General features: G+C 35.2%; 3 protein-coding genes across 6 annotated transcripts; all 3 read left to right on the top strand.

Annotated features, from left to right (window-relative positions):
- The first annotated feature begins 764 nt into the window (after positions 1-764).
- Positions 765-6,029, top strand: LOC123198146 (zinc finger CCCH domain-containing protein 37-like). 2 transcript variants are annotated; one of them, XM_044612774.1, is made up of 12 exons: positions 765-1,272; positions 1,979-2,226; positions 2,815-2,874; positions 2,980-3,060; positions 3,151-3,213; positions 3,295-3,510; positions 3,923-3,960; positions 4,062-4,108; positions 4,198-4,328; positions 4,586-4,639; positions 4,925-5,071; positions 5,531-6,029. In XM_044612774.1, the coding sequence occupies exons 1-12, from the start codon at positions 1,029-1,031 to the stop codon at positions 5,663-5,665; spliced, it is 1,464 nt and encodes a 487-aa protein (XP_044468709.1). In that variant the 5' UTR covers positions 765-1,028; the 3' UTR covers positions 5,666-6,029. The 2 variants fall into 2 exon arrangements, with proteins under 2 accessions (XP_044468709.1, XP_044468710.1); XM_044612775.1 differs by lacking the exons at positions 2,815-2,874; positions 2,980-3,060 and having other exon boundaries at positions 766-1,272.
- A 293-nt stretch (positions 6,030-6,322) lies between these two features.
- Positions 6,323-12,257, top strand: LOC123198145 (ABC transporter D family member 2, chloroplastic). The gene is made up of 9 exons (XM_044612773.1): positions 6,323-6,865; positions 6,967-7,034; positions 7,284-7,610; positions 7,705-7,869; positions 8,578-8,806; positions 9,197-9,438; positions 9,540-9,861; positions 11,577-11,842; positions 11,944-12,257. The coding sequence occupies exons 1-9, from the start codon at positions 6,376-6,378 to the stop codon at positions 12,127-12,129; spliced, it is 2,295 nt and encodes a 764-aa protein (XP_044468708.1). The 5' UTR covers positions 6,323-6,375; the 3' UTR covers positions 12,130-12,257.
- A 1,457-nt stretch (positions 12,258-13,714) lies between these two features.
- LOC123198144 (CTP synthase) lies at positions 13,715-18,891 on the top strand. Of its 3 annotated transcripts, none has more exons than XM_044612771.1 (23): positions 13,715-13,860; positions 13,971-14,029; positions 14,187-14,324; positions 14,411-14,490; positions 14,562-14,648; positions 14,734-14,784; positions 14,887-15,004; positions 15,091-15,147; positions 15,258-15,322; positions 15,445-15,528; positions 15,625-15,675; positions 15,764-15,826; positions 15,941-15,987; positions 16,158-16,245; positions 16,319-16,381; positions 16,962-17,051; positions 17,143-17,181; positions 17,301-17,528; positions 17,609-17,694; positions 17,787-17,835; positions 17,929-18,009; positions 18,151-18,244; positions 18,354-18,891. In XM_044612771.1, exons 3-23 carry the CDS (start codon positions 14,207-14,209, stop codon positions 18,548-18,550), a joined length of 1,836 nt encoding a protein of 611 aa, XP_044468706.1. In that variant the 5' UTR covers positions 13,715-13,860; positions 13,971-14,029; positions 14,187-14,206; the 3' UTR covers positions 18,551-18,891. The 3 variants fall into 3 exon arrangements, with proteins under 3 accessions (XP_044468706.1, XP_044468707.1, XP_044468705.1); XM_044612772.1 differs by having other exon boundaries at positions 13,971-14,053; positions 16,158-16,227; XM_044612770.1 differs by having other exon boundaries at positions 13,971-14,053.
- The last annotated feature ends 624 nt before the right edge of the window (positions 18,892-19,515 follow it).

Genomic DNA, 19,515 nt, shown 5'->3' with positions numbered 1-19,515 from the left:
GCACAAGCAACACGTCCACGGGGATCACAGATGGCAACAACATGCGGGTCAGTACAAGTGCAATGGAATAGGCCAAAGACAGACCTCTTTTCAAAGGAAGATGAGGTTGATTAACTTCAGGACATGGTTGAAGATCCTACTGGCAAGGAGGACCTGTATTTGGTGCTGGAAAGGATGAAAACAAGCAGGGCTTGGGTGTGACTGGCACTGGTACATAGGAATCATAATACCTGCTCATTTTGAGGCCTATGAAATGTTTCCAGCCTTCCATCCGTGAGTGATAACATTTTCAGTGAAGGGATGAATTCAAACTTAATAGAGTTGGAAAATTTTGTTGGCTTGACTTTGACTCAAATGCAGACTGGCCAATTCGAAAAAAGAAGAATCATATAAGAAAATTAAAAGTTATCAAAGAAAATGAACTATCATTAATTTTATGACAGATCAATTAAATTAAACTGACTTGATTAAATCTTGAGTTAGAGTTATCTTTACTTGAATTCGGTCTGAATTGTGTCTAACCCAAATTTTTACATACATTAGTTATTACAACGTTTAATATATATGTTGGTAATATACAAAGTTTGTGTTTGAGATCTTTCTCATGTCATTGAATGATTCTTTTTCCTTGACGCAAAATTCTTTCATCACTTTTTTTTTTTTTTTTTTTTTACACCTAATTCTGAGAATTACACATCTAGAGATTCAATTTGATTGACCATATCCAGACTCTAATAAGAACGATAAGTTTAGGCCCGGTCATGTGAGGGTCCTGAGTTAAAGCCCTGGACCCAACACTATATATCTAATCATAAAGTACGGGTGAATCTGCAATAAACTATTAGGGAGTGGTAGCTTTCTTATTTTGAGCGAAAAGATTCAAGTGAATAAGTGCTAATTTTAATGATATTGGAATTGGTATCTTAGCAGCAGCAGCTTATGTTCTTTACTTCGATTCCTTATTTCATTCTAGGGTTTGGGTTTACATTTCTTCTACACTAACCACTAGAGTGAAGTGACTGCAATTTATGGCTAACCAGTTGTACGGCTACAAATCAACCTATGCTTCAGCTGGAGGAGGTGGTGGGACCCCAACACCATCCTCCTCTCTTCGTTATCTGGTTGGGTCTTCCGATTCCGATCAATCTAAGTTCACACTTTCCTCCATTTATAGCGATGTATTGAGGTACTCTTCTCAGCAGCGGACATGGCCCCCTGGTGTTGACCCCAGCACCGACCACCTCTCTACTCCCGTCAAACGACCCTCTGAAGGTTAACCTAACTTTCCATTTTCCTATTAACCTGCATTTAGAGAGTTTTGTAGTTGTAATTTTTATGTTCATTTGCCTGTTGTGGTTGTCATGTGCTTCTAAAACCTTGTTCTAAGTGGGCTGCTTCTTTATGGAAGTGTGGGTTAAATAAAACGCTCAAGTACATTGAAAATAATTCCCTGGTTACCCAATTATGCAGCTTCAAAGCTTCTAGTTAAAGAATCCATTCCTTGCGCTTGCTTGGTTATGTATATATGTGGACTGAAAACTTTCTCTAAGCCTTTCAAAGTCAAGTGTGGAGGGGTTACTTATTTGTTTCCGCTTCAACATAGCATATCCTAGACATCTTCACTTCGTTATTTATAGTTATTATTACTTGCAAATATTTTCAAGTTCCATCTCACTTACCTCTAGGACATGAATTTACCTATGATTTTCTGACCAAATGTACTACTATTGAGTAGAGTTTACACACTAGCTACATATATATTTCATAAATTTCCAGAAAACTTTTCAATGCTTATAATAGTTGTATTTTCTTATCTGCACTTACTTTCGTATATGATTGCTATAATATTTATTTCGATGTATCAGTTTCTATTTAAGGTACCTTTCAATTTAACTACTATTTTATAGGTCATACTTATATAGTTACATATAGTGATTCCTGTTTTCTTGTATATAAACTTTTCTATTATGTACTATAGCGCTCTACCATCAGACTCTTTTGGGTGCCCATACCACTCTTGGGCAAAGTGAAGCTTGGTATTCTACCAACTCTTTAGCCAAGCGCCCTAGATTCCAGAGTACAAGTCATTTACCTGTGTACCCACAGAGGCCAGGGGAGAAGGATTGTGCCCACTATATGCAAACAAGAACCTGTAAATATGGTGATACCTGCAAGTTTGACCATCCTATTTGGGTTCCTGAAGGTGGAATCCCAGATTGGAAAGAGGTGACAGTTATATTCTTACTAAACCATTCAGATAAACGTCATCATGCAATACAATTGCCTATTATGGTGGTTAAATGTTTTATATTGATGAGTAAACTTTTTTATCTGCTTGTTATGTAAATGCTACTCATCATGTCAATATGTATTTTTACAATGCTAATTATTTTTTGAAATTCCCTGTAACCAATATGTTAGATAAATTTACATCATGATAGCTTATATTCTATAATTTTTATAGCTATATTATTATCTCTGACTAATATCTGAAGCTTACCTTGTCTGTTGACTGTATTGCATGGATATTTTAAGATTGGAAGGTGTTCTCTTGTCCCATCTCTGTGTAGCTATGAGTATGGAACATACCTACTTTTGGACAAAGTGCCCATTAATTGTTCTTGCTGAAGGAGAGATGAATATAATCCTGAGTTTTTTCTTTCCTTTTTATGCTTACATCTTTCATTGAGCATGGACATATAAATGAGGAAGGTACCCATGTTGGTTCTTCGGGATGCACGTTTACTTAATCTACTTCATCATGAGCAACTTACGTTATTATAACACAGTAGAATTGATTACTTGATTGTTTAGGTTCCAATTATTGCTACGGGCGACTCCCTTCCTGAGAGACCAGGAGAGCCAGATTGTCCTGTAAGCAGGATTATAAACTATTATTCCTGAAAAATATGTAATGTACATGATTTAGGCTCTTGAAATTCTGATCTTTTTGTTTTTGGTTCATTGAACATGTTGTAGTACTTTCTGAAAACTCAAAGATGCAAGTTTGGATTGAAATGCAAGTTTAATCACCCAAAAGAAAATTTGATTACTTCAGTGGTAATATAGTCTATTTAAATATTGTCATTAGTCGAGTTGTTAATTTGTTTTTGTCATTTATAATATTATGATGCTTTGCTCTGCTCTCAGGGTTCTTCAGGAAATACCGACATTTTTACCTTACCGGATAGGCCTTCAGAGCCCCCTTGTGCTGTAAGATCTTTACTTCTATGTCCGCAAGGTTGCAGTGATAAGTTCTTTCATTATTAATTTGGTCTTCCAATTCATAAACAGTTCTATTTGAAGACTGGAACTTGTAAGTTTGGTGCAACTTGCAAATTTCATCATCCAAAAGATATCCAAATGCCATCCACTGGACAAGAAAATGGTAATATCAAGCAGAATGAATCAGTGGCTAATGGAACATCTGGAGATCTATATGTGCCTGGGCCTCTTGTTTCTTATGTCCCGGCAATGTTACATAACTCAAAAGGGCTTCCTATTAGACTGGTAATGTATTAATCAATTAATGACCAGATTGTATTCTTTCTATTTGTGTATTGTGGTCATCTGGGTTATAAAATATGGTGCTTGTTTTCATTTTTTCTGTCTCCATGCCATTCTTCTGTTGTGATTTTCATTGTCATGATTGTAATTCAAGATAGTTAGCTTAAAGAAGTTACTGCCTTTACAGGCAAAGATGGTTGGGATTGGCTTCGACATCAAGTTAGGTGATGATTTGGTTTTATGAGATCCTTTTGATGTCATTAATTTCTGTCCTGGTCAAATATTAAAGAATATTAAGAAGAGTTTAGACTTTCGAATCAGTATTGACTCTTTCTCTTCTTGATTATATATTTATGAGTTAATGGTAATTGAGAATTGGAGTAGTTATTGATATCTTATCTTTTACTTCTATCAGGGAGAAGTGGATTGCCCATTCTACCTGAAAACTGGGAGGTAAATATATTCCTATGCATGTTGATTAATTTTTTCTGAAGAAAATAAAATAAATGGGAATGAAAGAAAATGCGTAATTTTTTTTGTTGTTTGTGAATTAGTTGCAAATATGGTGCCACTTGCCGCTACAATCATCCTGACAGAAATGGTATGTGAATATTTCAGGTGTATAATATTAATGTTTTTTATGTAACTTTCCATGCATAAGCCTCTCAAGTTTCATACTAAAATTTGCAGCAATCAGTCCTGCTGCTGCTGCAATAGGGCATCCTCTTATAACCTCCCCAGCAGGTAGTCTGAACATTGGTGTTGTTAATCCAGCTGCTTCAATATATCAAACTATTGATCCCAGATTGGCTCAGCCGACGGTAAATAATATTTTTTTGTTGGTTTTGCCAAAAAGGAACTCATTTTGACAGTTTACCTAAGCCAAATTTCTCTCATGGGTCCTCTAGAAGTTTATGTTTGTTCTTCATATCTTGTCCCTGCCATCACAATAATGATGTTTTGTTTGTGATTATGTTTCTTAAAGCTAGTTGCACTTTTTCCAAGTTAGCATCGCTATCATGGTTTCATGTAATTCTATTTAATCACTGACTGTTTCCTGTTTGTTTCCATTTTGTAGCTTGGAGTTGGCACAAGTATCTATCCTCATCGCCCTGGACAGATGGAATGTGATGTATGTATATATCTAATTCGATATTTCCCTAGCTGCAATTTATTTTATTGTCATAATTTCTGTTATTCTAATAATTAGGACCTGAGTGTTTTTAATATATCTATATCTATACACACACACACACATGTATGTATGCTTGTTAATAATACTGTTTTTGCCTTTCGGGGATAGATTCTCTATTTCTTCTTGTTACTAGGATTACTCTTTACTTTCTTAAGTCACCGTTTGTCACAAAATCAACAAAACTTTACTGACTTACTTTTTACTGTATTTTGTTGCACGTAGTACTACATGAAGACTGGGGAATGCATGTATGGGAAAAAATGCAAGTTTCATCACCCTATTGATCGGTCAGCACCAACACTATCAGCAGCAAAGCAAGCTTCTCAAGATAATGTTAAGCTCACCCTTGCAGGATTGCCTAGGCGAGAGGTATGGTTTATTTTTCTATTCTATAATTCAATCAAAGAAATTGCCAGGTTTGTGTCTGTGATTCTTGAAATTATAATAAGTAATGACTATGCCATAGTAATTTTGGAGCTGGGGCAAATTGAGGAAAGTAGTAGTCCTTCATACTAGATCATTTTGGACACCTTAAGTTTCTTGTTTGTTTATGTTATTTGCCTGAACAATTACATGTTAATGCTGAGCACTGTTGGTTGCCAAGGTGCCTTGTTCTACACTTAACAATGTTGGGATATTAGAGTATGAACATGGGAAGATGGCTGTGTGATAAAAAATTGTTGAATTACCTATCTGTTTTTCATTGTCTTAAAAGCATTTTCATTGTTATGAATCTATGGAATACACTGATTATCATTTGCAAAAATTTAATCATGCTAATGTAAATGACCAGTGGAAGTCATTGATACGAGTAGAAAGTTTTGACAGGGCTCTGTTCATTGTCCATATTATATGAAGACTGGAGCTTGCAAGTATGGTGCAACATGTAAGTTTGACCACCCACCGCCAGGAGAAGTGATAGCAGCCATGGCAGCGTCGCAAGGAACATCTAGTGGGAAGTGAGGGGGGATGAAAAGGAGGCTGAAACCACTCAAGCTGAGCAGTGAGGGCCTGAACAAGTAGTGGAAGTCAGTGAGGTGCTCCGGCGGCCGTGGTTTCTTTGGTTGTTCTTCTCCAGTTGTACTTACAGACCTACATTCCCCAGAATACATGACTGGGGATCACATGTGAATGTAACCCGGATTTTGGATGATCTATTGTCGAAGTTTTAGTATTTAATGTAATTTTTTGCTTGCCTACGTTTTCAATGTTTCAATAGTATTTGTATTGAGATGGGATTTTGTTGGTCTCCTTTTGGAAGTCAATGTATTGGAAGTAACAGTATTATCAATACAATAATATGTTTGATATGACATTTATGAGATTATTTATATTTTTAGTGATATTTTTCATTTTGTTGAAATTTTTTGGTAATATTATATATTAATTTAAATGTATTAGAATTTGAATTTATTAACTCAATATGAATTCGAGTTAGTGTGGAATCTATGGGCCTGGTCCAGGAAGAGATTTTGCATATTTCTTTTGTAAATGAAATCTATAAAATTATGAGGCTGGTATTGGTCGGAGAAATTTAAAAAAAAAAAAAAAAAAAACTGTAGCATAAATTGGACGGCTAAAACTGCCTTACCAATAATACATTCGCAATCTGTTGAATTACACAGAAGAAATATATAAGATTTTAGAAACAGTTGTTTCAATACTTGAAGAAGATGATAATGCATGCACTTATACAGCCACACCTACATGCCTTCAATAATAGCCCGTTTATTTGGAGTTACAAATACAAGCCAAACTACCAATACCTTGTTGGCGTTCATGGTCATGTATGTCTCTTAACTAAACACAGATCTCCTTCTCAACGGTTAGCTCCCATGTCTTCTTCCACTCCTCTTAAAAGAAGAAGAAACTTTTTCAAGAACGCACGGGATCCCAGTTTGGGTAACAGAATCACATGTTCTTCTGCTGCCACCCAGCCTTCATTACCAGAACCTGACAAAGACGATGACAAAAATAGAAAGACCCCGGAAATTAAAACGCTCTTGAGAAGACTATGGAAAGTGGCAGCTCCTTATTGGTACTCAGATGACAAAGTACAAGCCAGATTGCAACTTGCTGCTGTCTTTGCTCTCACTCTTGCAACTACTGGCATCAGCGTAGGATTCAATTTCCTTGGCCGTGATTTCTTCAACGCGCTGGCCAGTGAGTATGAAGAAAATGTATTTTATATGAAGAAAATGTATGTTTACTGTAGTTCATGATGCCTTACATTTGATTCGGTTTTGGTTTTGGATGATAAAAAGACAAGGACCAAGAACAGTTCACCAAGCAACTGCTGTATTATCTGGGTGGTTTTGCTGGTGGAATTCCGGTGAGCACATTAGCTCCACTTTTCTTAGGTATTCTTCCACCTAGTTTTCTCTTTCTTTACATCAATAGAACATGACAAATTAATCAACTTTCAATTTTATTAGTAGAAAATTCATAAAAATATGACAGTTTTGAAATGTTCTGTTTGAAAAATCCCCTAAAATTTTACTTTTTGGGGTTTGTCTTCTAAGCACTAGTAGCTTCATGGATTGTTGCTGGCACTTCTATTAAAAGGTCTGCTGTTTTACAGTTTTTCGTATTGAGGGATTATGCAAGAGAAACTCTTGCTTTGAGATGGAGATCTTGGATGACAAAATATTACATGGAGCGGTATCTCACGGATCGGACATTTTATAGGATTCAATCCCAATCTATAATTGACAATCCAGATCAGCGGATTGTTGATGATTTAAGTTCATTCACAGGGACTTCCCTCTCGTTCTCTTTGACGCTTTTTAATGCTGCAGTCGATTTAATTTCATTCAGTAACATCTTGTATGGTATTTATCCTCCACTATTTGTTGTTCTTCTGGTTTATTCAATTGGTGGAACAGCTATAAGTGTTTTCCTTGGGAAGGTAAATTTTTTTTCTGCTACCCTGAGTGGTAAGATAATTTAACAAAACTTGGTCCTAATTAGTTGAAATGTGAGCTGCTCATTTGCAATTTTAGGGCTTGGTGAACCTGAACTTCTTGCAAGAGAAAATGGAGGCAGATTTTCGTTACGGACTTGTACGGGTTCGAGAAAATGCTGAATCAATTGCATTCTACGGTGGAGAAGAGAATGAAATGCAGCTTTTACTGCAGCGCTTCAAAAGTGCTTTCGAAAATTTAACCGTACTGATACTTTTAATTTTATGTTCTTTTGATTCTTGAGTTCCTTAACTTGTTTGTCTCGATTTTGCTTTTGTATCAAATTGATATTCTTTTCCCATTTGTTGATTCTGTCAACTCATTATGTTCATATTGATAGAGAAATTTACAGAAAATTTTATTTTATTGAGAGTTGAACCCTATGTTGGACACACAGTGCATTGTTGCCATGTACTTGGAATTGTAGCAAAGTATAATATCTTAACTTCATTCATCTCAGTGTATGCCACAGACAACTACAAAAATACAAGGATGGCAGTTTCCGTACAATTCAAGCTCAGATAACTTGACCTCCTATTTGAGGAATCCACTTGCTTTAGAAACTTTCTACCTTCCAGTGCAAAAACTGTAAATCTTTCCTGACAAACTGCCTCAGACTCGAATAAAAAACTACTTGGATTTGTGGTTCTACCCTAAATGCTGTAAACTAAGCTATGCTATCAAAATACTTCTTTAAATGTATTCTTTGCTAATGCTGCTCATTCATGATCAAGTATAGCTTGATTCTGCAATAAATAGCTTTATTGTTTTTGCATGTACAAAATATTGTTGGTGGGCCTTTTTGGGGTTTTATTTCATGATTATGTTCATTCTTATCTTGTATTCGTAATTACAATTGATCTTCTGTCTGGTATTATCTTTCTAATGTTCTTTTTTTTTTTTTTTTTCCAGCAATTGTTAATATCTTCTAGAAATCTAGAGTTCTTCACCAATGGGTACCGGTACCTCATTCAGATTCTTCCTGCTGCAGTTGTCGCCCCTATGTACTTCTCCGGAAAAATTGAGTTTGGTGTCATTAACCAGTCGATATCTGCCTTTAATCATATACTTGGAGATTTCTCCCTTATTGTGTTCCAGTTTCAATCTATCAGTGCTTTCTCAGCAGTCATTGACCGTCTGGGTACTAAATTTTATCTCTTTTATGCTTATTCAATCAGGCTTTTGCATTATCTGAGAAAACCAATTTTATTAAAGATAATGGGTCATTTGTCAAATGTTGCCATATACATTGTTATGTCTTTCTAACCATGCAATTAAGATATTTCCCATTTTAGAATGATGAAAATATTTGGTTTTTCATTGTTTATTACCATCCAATTGTGGTTTTTATGGTTCTAGGAAGAGTTGACTACCACTTTTTTTAACCCAAAATTTAAAAAGGCTCTCTTTTTTTCTTTTCCTTGACATAAATAAAGAAAAGCGGGAAGAGATCTTTTGGTGGGTTGATTTCTGCAACTTTCAACTGCTGTTTGCCAAATTATTACAATTCTGGCTCTTGCCATGACTACAGGTGAATTTGATGATGTTCTGGATAGTGACAGCTCTAAAAGTCTCTCTGAACCCTTAGAAGAAATCTGTCTTACATACTGCAATGTCAAAAGTTCACCCCTCTTTGAGTCCAATGGATCTGTTCCCATAGATATGTCTCAGAAATTACTGGATGTTGAGAATCTGACTTTGCAGACACCAACAAGTAAAACCACACTGGTTAGGGACCTATCATTGCTGATCAAAGAAAAAGAGCATCTGCTGGTTAGTGAATCATTTCATTAGTTTTGGTTTCTTTGAATTTACATGATAGGATAGTAAGCCTTTTGGTGCTGAAAATGTCCTATGTATAAATGTCTTCACAGGTAACTGGACCAAGTGGTAGTGGCAAAACTTCTTTGTTGAGGGCCATGGCTGGTCTTTGGAGTAATGGAAAAGGAAAAATTACATTCTATGTAAAAGATGGAGAAGTTCCTGTGGCATCCACTTCTTCAGATGCTGCTTCTCCTGAAATGAAATCTCAAAATATGAATGGGGAACATAAACGATCCATAAATAGGAATTCAAGAGGGGTATTTTTTCTTCCGCAGAGACCATACATGGTTTTAGGAACTCTTCGTCAACAATTGCTCTATCCGATATGGGTTGAAGAAATGATATCTGCATCAGATGCTAATAAACCTGCTGGTTTGTGCATTTAAATTAAAATATTTTATTGATGCATACCAGTTTAACTGTCATTGGATGATTGGGAAGAATTTCTTAGAATATAAAGATTTTATGGTTGTACTTTTCTCTTCATCTGTTATGAAATTTCTCCATCTTCTCCAGAGATTAGATATGAATTCTTAGATTTAGTTTGTTAAATTGTATGGTTTAGACTTTATTGAAGGCCAAAGAACTTATTCCCACCCAAAGTATCTTCTTTTCGCAAGTTCTCACCCCTTAATTTTGAAAATCTCATTTACTCATCCATAAACGGTTAACTTTAACGAAATCCTAACTTCTTAAAATTTTATTTACTTTTCTTCCCCATAAACCCTAAAAACTAATCATTTCCCTTATTGGTCAAGTTTTAAAAAATGACATTTTTCACCCTAGGGTTTAGTTTCCAAACTCCAGCTCTATTGCCAACGGCCTCTCTCTCCCGAAGCTTATTCTCCCTCTGGCGATCTCTCTCCTCTCACCTGGACTCTCGATCTGCATCGAATGAAGCCGAGGAGACAAAGAGTTTCGTCGGGGAGACGAAGCTCTTTGTCTTCCCAGATTTAGACGAGGAAGATGCTCCTCTTCTTCTGAGAAGATGCTCGTCTTTTTAGATAAAGAGTTTCGTCTTCCCAACGAAGCTTTTCATCTCCCCGAATTAATTTGACGTCGATCGGATGTTCATGTGAGAGAAGAGAGATCATCAAAAGAAGAGGAAGCATCGGAAGGGAGAGGCCGCCAATAATGACATCTAAGATAGCGTCGGAGTTTGAAACTAAACCCTAGAGGGGACATGTCATTTTTTTAAACTTGGCATATGAGAGAAATAGTTAGTTTTTAGGGTTTAAGAGGGAAAAAGAAATAAAATTTAAGTTTATTTTTAATATTTCATATAAAATGAAGATTTTGTCTTTAAAACTAACAAAGTTAATTGTGTATGAGTGAGTAAATAAAATTTCTAAAATTAAGGGGTGGGAATTTGCGTAAAGAGGATACTTTGGATGGGAATAAATCCTTCGGCCTTTATTGAACTATTTTTCATAAAGTACCATGGAGCCTGCACTACATGAGCCACTTTGGACGATGTTAGGCAAAATCTTAGTACTAAAGGGGCCTTGGAGTCTCTATAGTGTAAGATCTGGCATGAAAAATATTATACAAGTGCTGAGCTCAAAATTACAGATCATCCCTCATCAGATATGAATTTATCTGATATTTATAATTTAAAGACGGAATACTATAGTTCTTTACAAGTAGAGTTTGCTATTAACCGTGGCCATTTGTAAGCATATTATTGATCAAATGTCTCTTCTAGCATGCAGTAGTTCTTTTTAGGTAATTTGGTTCACATTGACACATTACTGTCCAAAGACATGGCCTAAGTTGGACTTGCCAGAAAAAGGCTAGTTTTTGATCCAGAACTGTGGATATAAGCCCTCTAACATTTTTTCTTGAAGTTGTTAACTCTAATGTGAATTATCCAAAGAGAACATGGCAGCCATGCTGATGTTACCATGTGAATGTTTACTTGTAACATACTGTTTGATAATCTAGGCATTGTATTAATTAGATGTCGTTAGCAACATATCTTTGCTGGTGTAGCAAATTCTTTATTCATGCTAGCAGGTTCTGTATATAGTGTCTTTGATTCATCAATCATAATATGAAGACTTCACTGGGTATTAATTTCTGTGCAGTACCATTCTTGATGTGGGCTCAAACCTCAAAAAATATGAGTGCAAAGCCAAGCAAGCCAACGACAGTTGATCTCATACAGGCACTTGAGAATGTCCACCTTGGCTACATCCTGTCTCGTTTCAAGAGTCTGGATTCAACATATGAGTGGTCCAGTGTACTCTCCCTTGGTGAGCAGCAGCGTCTTGCTGTTGCACGTCTATTACTCTCAAAACCGAAGTTGGTTCTATTGGATGAATCTACCAGTGCTTTAGATGAAGCCAACGAGGTATTTTCAAGAATTATTTGTGCAATTCAGTTAGAAACAATTATCTTTACCGACTTGTTTGTTAGTTTCACCTGTTCATCTTGTTACTTGTGTTCCTGCAGGCACATTTGTACCAGCAGATTGAAGCAGCAGGCATAACATATATAAGCATTGGGCATAGGCGAAGCTTGTATGGTTTCCACAAGAAGGTACTACACATATCCACCATGGATCCCAAAAGTAGCCAACTTAATTGGCATATTGAATCAATCAGTCGGGACTCCATGTATAATCTGTCAAAGATATAGCAGCATAATCTGTCAATTATGCTGTTTGTAGTCTGCCCTTTTTATGCTGTTTAAATGGAGGAAGATGCTCTTGTAACCTTGATACGATTTTATTCACTCAAAATGGCAATTGCCACAACTTGATTAGATTTGTCCATCTCCATATTACCCATCTGTTATTACATGTTATATATGTATGCATTTTCGCTGATACCATTGTTTTTTCTAGCACATGATTAGAGGTGGATTCGATCGAAGTTGACTCAGATTGAATTTATTTTTTTTGGCTCAAACAAGCCAAAGTTGAGTTAGAGTTTCAGCTAAAAAATGCTTGTTCATCTCTTCAATGATATTGTTCACCATCCAACGATATTATTTATCCCATACGTAACATTGTTTATCTTGTTTGTATTACACCGGCTCAAGTGAGCTTGAGTTTAAATTGAATATTTCTATATTTGGATTGAATTAACTTTAATCCTGATCTATAGTGATAAACACTATTTAGGTAGGCATACTTGTTCAAAAAGACACTTTAACTAACACTATAGATAAAATAAAAAGGTATGACTTTTCCATTTGATTGATAATGTTGTATCTCTTGTATTTAAAAAAATTTATATATGGAAGAAGAGTTGTTGCTTTGTCAAATCCTATCAAACAAAACTTTAACATGGAAAATGTATATAAAACATGTAAATTTTGAGGTTATATGAATAAAACCACATGAAACTTAGGAGTGGATTCAAACCAAGTCAAGTTGAGTTCGTAGTGTATAAGTTTGGCTCGAATTCATTATACTCAATTTGAGTTCGATTTTATTTAATATATTATATCATATCCTTGAGAGGTTATTAATGAGATAAATAATATTATATAAAAGTGTATAATATTGTTGAGATTATAAACAATGTTGCTAGAAAAAAAATGAACCAAATTTGATTCAAACTACTGAATTAAAACTCTAATTTAAGTTTATCTCAATTTGAATCCACACTCAATGGAATGGGCATGATTTGAAGTCTAAGAAGGGATGAAAATGAAATACTTTGATTGGTACAAGATTAGATATAAAGATAATATTATATATACAAACGATGGATACTAAAATCATAAATAAATTAATATGTCATCATGTTTTATATCTGTATATATTCATTTGTCTATACATATAATATTATTATAGATATAATATAAGATAATAACATCATCAATGAAATAAAATTATATAGATTTAATTCAAATAATATTTGATTATATGATTATTGAAATATTATAAACGACTACAAATGGGTAATAACATGGTACATGAAAAGTTAAAAGTATAAAAACAAGAGGAAAAGATAAGTTGAAAATAAGTGAAAAGTAATAAGATAACCTAAGTAAGGGATAACATAAAAAAATAAAAGAAGAAAATCAAAAGACTTTGGTGAATATCGTATCACATGGAAGCTACATTTGAATTGAATGCCAAAAAAATCGATTTTTGTCTGACGTGAATCGATGACCATTAAGCTTTTGACCTTTTATGGGAACTGTCAATGAAACCCAAAATAGATTCTCTCAGAGATTAGGAGAATCTACTAAAAACCCTAATTTTATTTTCTTAATATATGGAGGACTTAAAATTGCAAGTCAAAAAAAAAAAAAAAAAAAAGTCTTTTGGGCATTTATTGAACATATAAATAAAAGATGAACTCAGAGCTCAAAACACCCGCCGCCCCCCTGAAAGAAGGAAGCTTTAGCTTTTGGGTGTGTGGAATTGTATTATCAACCTTCGTTTCTCTCATTCACTTTGCTTTTTTTTTTTTTGGTTTTTGATTCACTTTCTATTATTTTCTTTTTATCTTCTTTGTTCTTAGACTAAGAAAAACCATCAGCAAGCAAGAGAGGGAGAAGAAGCAGAGGGGATTTAAACTTTGTAAGGACCGTCATCGTGCACAAGGTTTTTTTCTCCGTTTAAAACGATTTTGTTCTATAATATCTATGTCTACAAATTGTTTCTGTTATTATTATTTTTCTTTGTTTTCATCATCCCAGTTCTCTATTTATATTTAACTCTTAACTCCTGACTGCAGACACTTCCCCATTATTTATAATGAAGTACGTTTTAGTGACTGGCGGTGTTGTTAGCGGACTTGGCAAAGGTGTTGCTGCCAGTAGCATCGGTCTTCTTCTTAAAGAATGTGGACTTCGTGTTACTTCTATCAAAATTGGTATCTTACTTTCTACAATCTTATATTACTTCAATGCATTTTCTTGTTTGGACTATGTGGCTTTAATTTTGTGGTTAATGGTGCAGATCCTTATTTGAACATGGATGCAGGGACAATGTCCCCTTTTGAGCACGGGGAGGTTTTTGTATTAGATGATGGTGGCGAGGTGATTTTCTGTTTTGTGGCTGATCTTATATGCTATATCTGTTTTGGATTAACCTCTATATACTTATGAAGGTGGACCTGGACCTTGGTAATTATGAGCGGTTTCTAGATATCAAGTTAACCCGTGACAATAATATAACTACGGGAAAAATATATCAGGTAGATTCTTATTTTTATTGGTTATGTGGATGATGGTTTCTTGTGTTAAATCTTTAATTTTAATCTTTTGTAATGAATTTGACAGTCTGTTATTGAAAAGGAAAGAAAGGGGGATTATCTGGGAAAAACTGTTCAGGTCTGCTTCAAAACTCTGGGTTTGATATTATGTTGTAAGCATGACCTAATAAAATTTTGAACTGAGTATGAATTTTGTTTCTGCCTATCTTCTGTTTGCTAGGTGGTTCCACACATTACAGATGCGATTCAAGAATGGATAGAGCGTGTATCAATGATTCCAGTGGACGGAAAAGAAGGTCCAGCTGATGTATGCGTCATTGAATTGGGTGGAACCATAGGTACATATACATGAAATGATATCATTAGCTACTATGAATTGTCTCCCCGCTTTCATTTTACTTAAATACAGTTTGTGTTGATGCAGGGGACATTGAGTCCATGCCATTTATAGAGGCTCTTGGCCAGTTCTCGTACCGTGTAGGTAAGCCTGAAATTTTCTACATTGCTACTTTACAGGTCCATGCAAATGAATTTGTTTTCAGATATCTCCTTCAAGTACAAGATTATCTGACCTACTGTTGTTTGTTGTAGGTCTTGGCAATTTCTGCTTGGTTCATGTCAGCCTTGTCCCTGTTCTCAATGTTGTTGGTGAACAAGTGTGTCTAGACAATTTCTGTACTGTGTATTCAGCATAAATTTTACATGCTAGATTTAAATTTCATAGCTGTGAAACTGACTGAAGCATACCATATACATCTTTTGTATTTTCCAATTATAGAAGACAAAGCCCACCCAGCATAGTGTCAAGTTACTTAGAGGACTTGGGTTGACGCCGAATCTTCTAGCTTGTCGCAGTACAAAGGTGTGCCCCTCTTCCTTTCTGATATTTGCACATTTTCTTAACTGAAAATGTCAGAGGTAGGCTTATGTTTCTGAATTTCTTATTTCTCTTGAACAGGCACTTGACGAGAATGTTAAGACAAAACTCTCTCAGTTTTGCCATGTAGCGGTATATAGCATCAATGATGTTTTATTTACTATTTTTTTTCATTTTAGATTTATCAGTTACTTAATCTATCCAAAATTGTTGTTTGCAGGAGGAAAACATTGTTACTTTATATGATGTTCCAAACATTTGGCATGTACCATTATTACTGAGAGTAAGTTTGTTAATATTACGTCTGAAGCTGTATTTGGCTATGTAACTCTGAGAAGCAAAAGCATGTAACTTTTGATTGTTTTTGTGGGTTTCCTTCTTCACTGATGACTAATAGGATCAAAGGGCACATGAAGCTATCTTGAAGGGATTAAATCTTTTAGGGTTTGTCATACAAACTTACTTCTTCTTTGTTGTATAATTTCCTTCAAATTCCATCTTCTGTATGATTTCTTCCTCTTTAGCCTCTCTTAGGTATTGACAGTTTAGCATTGTTGATGTTGCAGCATCAGGCCTTTCTTTTACTAGTATATTAAACTCCTTGTTATTTGCAGTGTTGCCAGGAAGCCTGATTTGCATGAATGGACGTCCAGGACTGAAGTTTATGATATATTGCATGATCCAGTGGGTGTCAAGCCTCCGGTAAAATTGATATTTATGTTTTATGTCTGCATAATCCTAAGTACCATGTTTTTAACTGACATATGTTTTACAGGTTAAAATTGCAATGGTTGGGAAGTACACTGGCTTGTCAGATGCTTACCTGTCTGTTTTGAAGGTGAATGCTTTGTCTAGAAACAGTCTCTGGTTAAGAATTTGGTGAACATTTGGAGATCTGCAAGGATAGATATGTCTATATTGGTATCTGTTTTAATGTAATTCTGTTATTGATTTGCATTTCTGGATTTAGAAGTTCCAATCAAAATAATGGGTAATCTGGTACTCTATCCTGTCCAAAACCGTAATGAGCTTCCACTTAATGATGCCTTTTTTTGTGTTTCCATCCTTTTTGCATCACAATGCACATACAAATCCTTGTTGATTTGAAAATGCAATGCCATCTTCTCCTTGATTTTGCTTCTTTGCATTAAAAGCCCAACCTTTGCTTCAGGAGAACTTATTTTTGCAAGCCTTAGATTTCTCACACCAAAAATAGACCTAGTCTCTTTTCTCCCTTCTTGAGCCCTCCGTGTCCGTACATAGTAATTAATTCTATTGGAATTAGCATCCTCCTTAATGTAATTCTTAAGTTTAGTACCATACATTCTTTGTATATGATGCTGAGCATCGAATCATGTGTAATTTGTACAGATTTTGAAGTTATATTATAATTTGATTCTGATGTTAAGTTGTTATAGGCTCTATTGCATGCTTCTGTTGCTTGCCGTCGGAAACTTATTGTAGAATGGATTGCAGCTGCTGACCTTGAAGATGCTACTGCTGAAGAGGTAAGTGTTCTTTATTATTGCTGTACTTTATATGATTTTAGATAGCCATACTGCTTTCTGGATATATGCATTGATTTGTATCCCCTTGCAGGCACCTGATGCTTATAAAGCTGCTTGGAATCTATTGAAGGTGAATATGCTTTGTGGGTTGATTGGTTCTAATTAGTCTTTTGAATCGATGCTGTTTTCATTATATATGGTTTATCCAATTTTTTTCTTCATTCTTCTTATGAACTTCTTTTAATGCAGAGCGCTGATGGCGTGCTAGTTCCTGGAGGGTTTGGCGATAGAGGAGTCCAAGGGAAAATTCTTGCTGCAAAGTATGCTCGTGAGAACAAAGTGCCATTCCTAGGCATTTGCCTGGGGATGCAAATTGCTGTTATCGAGTTTGCTCGTTCTGTCCTTGGGTTGCACAATGCAAACAGCACGGAGTTTGATCCTGAAACTTCAAATCCTTGTGTCATATTTATGCCAGAGGTATATAATTCTACATGTTTTTTAACTTGGTTTCTATTCACTTTAGCCTGTATTTATTGTTCTAACCGTGTCCTGTATAGGGTTCAAAAACTCACATGGGAGGAACGATGCGTCTGGGATCAAGGAGGACATATTTTAAGGTTGCTGACTGCAAGTCTGCAAAATTGTGAGGACTATGACCTGCACTTATGTACCGTCTAATATTGGATATTACGCATTCTGGTTGATAGATTTTCAATGATTTGGAATTTTGTGCAGGTATGGCAATGCTAGATTTGTTGATGAGCGGCATCGACATAGATATGAGGTAAAGTATGCCCATCAGAAGACATGCATTGCATTTTGCTCTTAAAATATTCAGGTTTCTGAAATTTAAAAAAAAAAAAAAATTGTCTTATAGGTCAATCCTGATATGGTATCACAACTTGAAAGTGCTGGTCTATCATTTGTTGGCAGAGATGAAAGTGGACAACGCATGGAAGTGAGTTTTCTGAAAGTAGCCAGCTAGGTCATTTGTATTTCACAGAATCCATATTTAGTGGCTTGAAACAAGTGCAAAAACTTATATTGTCATATGATACTATGGTTACTAGCAACTTTTTTGGTTTTTTTTTTTTTGCAGATAATTGAGCTGCCTAGTCATCCATACTTTGTTGGTGTTCAATTCCATCCTGAATTCAAGTCCAGACCAGGAAAACCCTCGGCAGTTTTCTTAGGTAGTTAATTTTCTAATACCTACCAATGTATTTAGTCTTATGTTAAGCCTCTCAATGAAGATCGATCCTATAATGTTTGGCTCAAATTTCATTGTCTGTCATGTTGCAGGGCTTATAGCAGCAGCATGTGGGCAGTTGGATACAGTCCTAAAGTATGGCCATGCAAGCAAGGTATTGACTAATGGATTGAGTAACGGAAAACCAATGGGAAAAGTCCATCAAAATGGAAATGGTATTAAGTCGTCAAATGGATCATTAAATGGTGTGTATAGCAATGGTAATGGTGTGCATAACTCGGTTCAGTGATTATGGCTGTGCTCTTCTGGTTATGGTATTAGTTTTTCAAGGGGCTGTGTGGCCCTCAGTTATGTTGATTGTCTGTACAGAGGTTGAGTATGGGTAGATGTTTTCAGGTTGAAGCTGAATTTTGGGTCTTTAAATGACAGATATGTTCTTCATTGCCAAGGATCCTCCATTTCTATCAGGATATTGGCTGTTAGCTTCAGTATACAAAGTCATGTTTACAGTAAAATTACTGTGGCATGACATGCATCTTCAAAGATTCAAGTTTTTTTTCCCAATATATGTAAGCTGATTGGATTGACATTTTATAAAGTTTCTCGAAACATATTTATTTAGGAAGTCAATTAAGTTATGTTTTGGTTTGGAGTACAATAAAGATTTACAGCACTAGCAGTTACTGCCATCTGACGAGAAATGCTGGAAAGGCATGAAAATATGGTTGGAAAAACATTTGAGAACAGCCATTGACCTTCTAGGTACTCTCAAAGGTAACGTCATTATTTTGCCAAATTGTATACGGTTCAAACCAAATAATGAGATGACAAGTCAATTTATTTATACCTATTATTACCTGCAGTTTGTAGATGGTTGAGTACTGAGGAATACAAATTAGTTAATGTGTAATCTGGTTTTCTGTCAAGATTTGTACACAGTATCGTAGTTTTGCTTGTTTCAGTATCATTAATTGATGTGGAATATTGGAAAAGTGAATTATCAAAAGTAGATAATATTTATACAGTATAATTATGTGATTTAGTGATTATCTCATTTTTATGCTTGTTTGTTTGTCTTTTTTTATTTTTGTTTTGTCTTATTACTCTATTCACATACCATACTGAATTTAAGTATCAATGGGTAGAAACACAACCCAGGTTCTTGTGTACTGTTTGTTTTGTTTCGATATCGAGATGAAAAGATGGTTAATCTGTTCGTAATTGGGAAATTTTTGCTCTTTGAGATCTTACAGT

This window comes from Mangifera indica, chromosome 15, assembly GCF_011075055.1.
Source record: "Mangifera indica cultivar Alphonso chromosome 15, CATAS_Mindica_2.1, whole genome shotgun sequence".
In the NCBI taxonomy this organism is placed as follows: Eukaryota; Viridiplantae; Streptophyta; class Magnoliopsida; order Sapindales; family Anacardiaceae; genus Mangifera; species Mangifera indica.
This window is presented reverse-complemented; position numbering and strand designations above follow the sequence as displayed.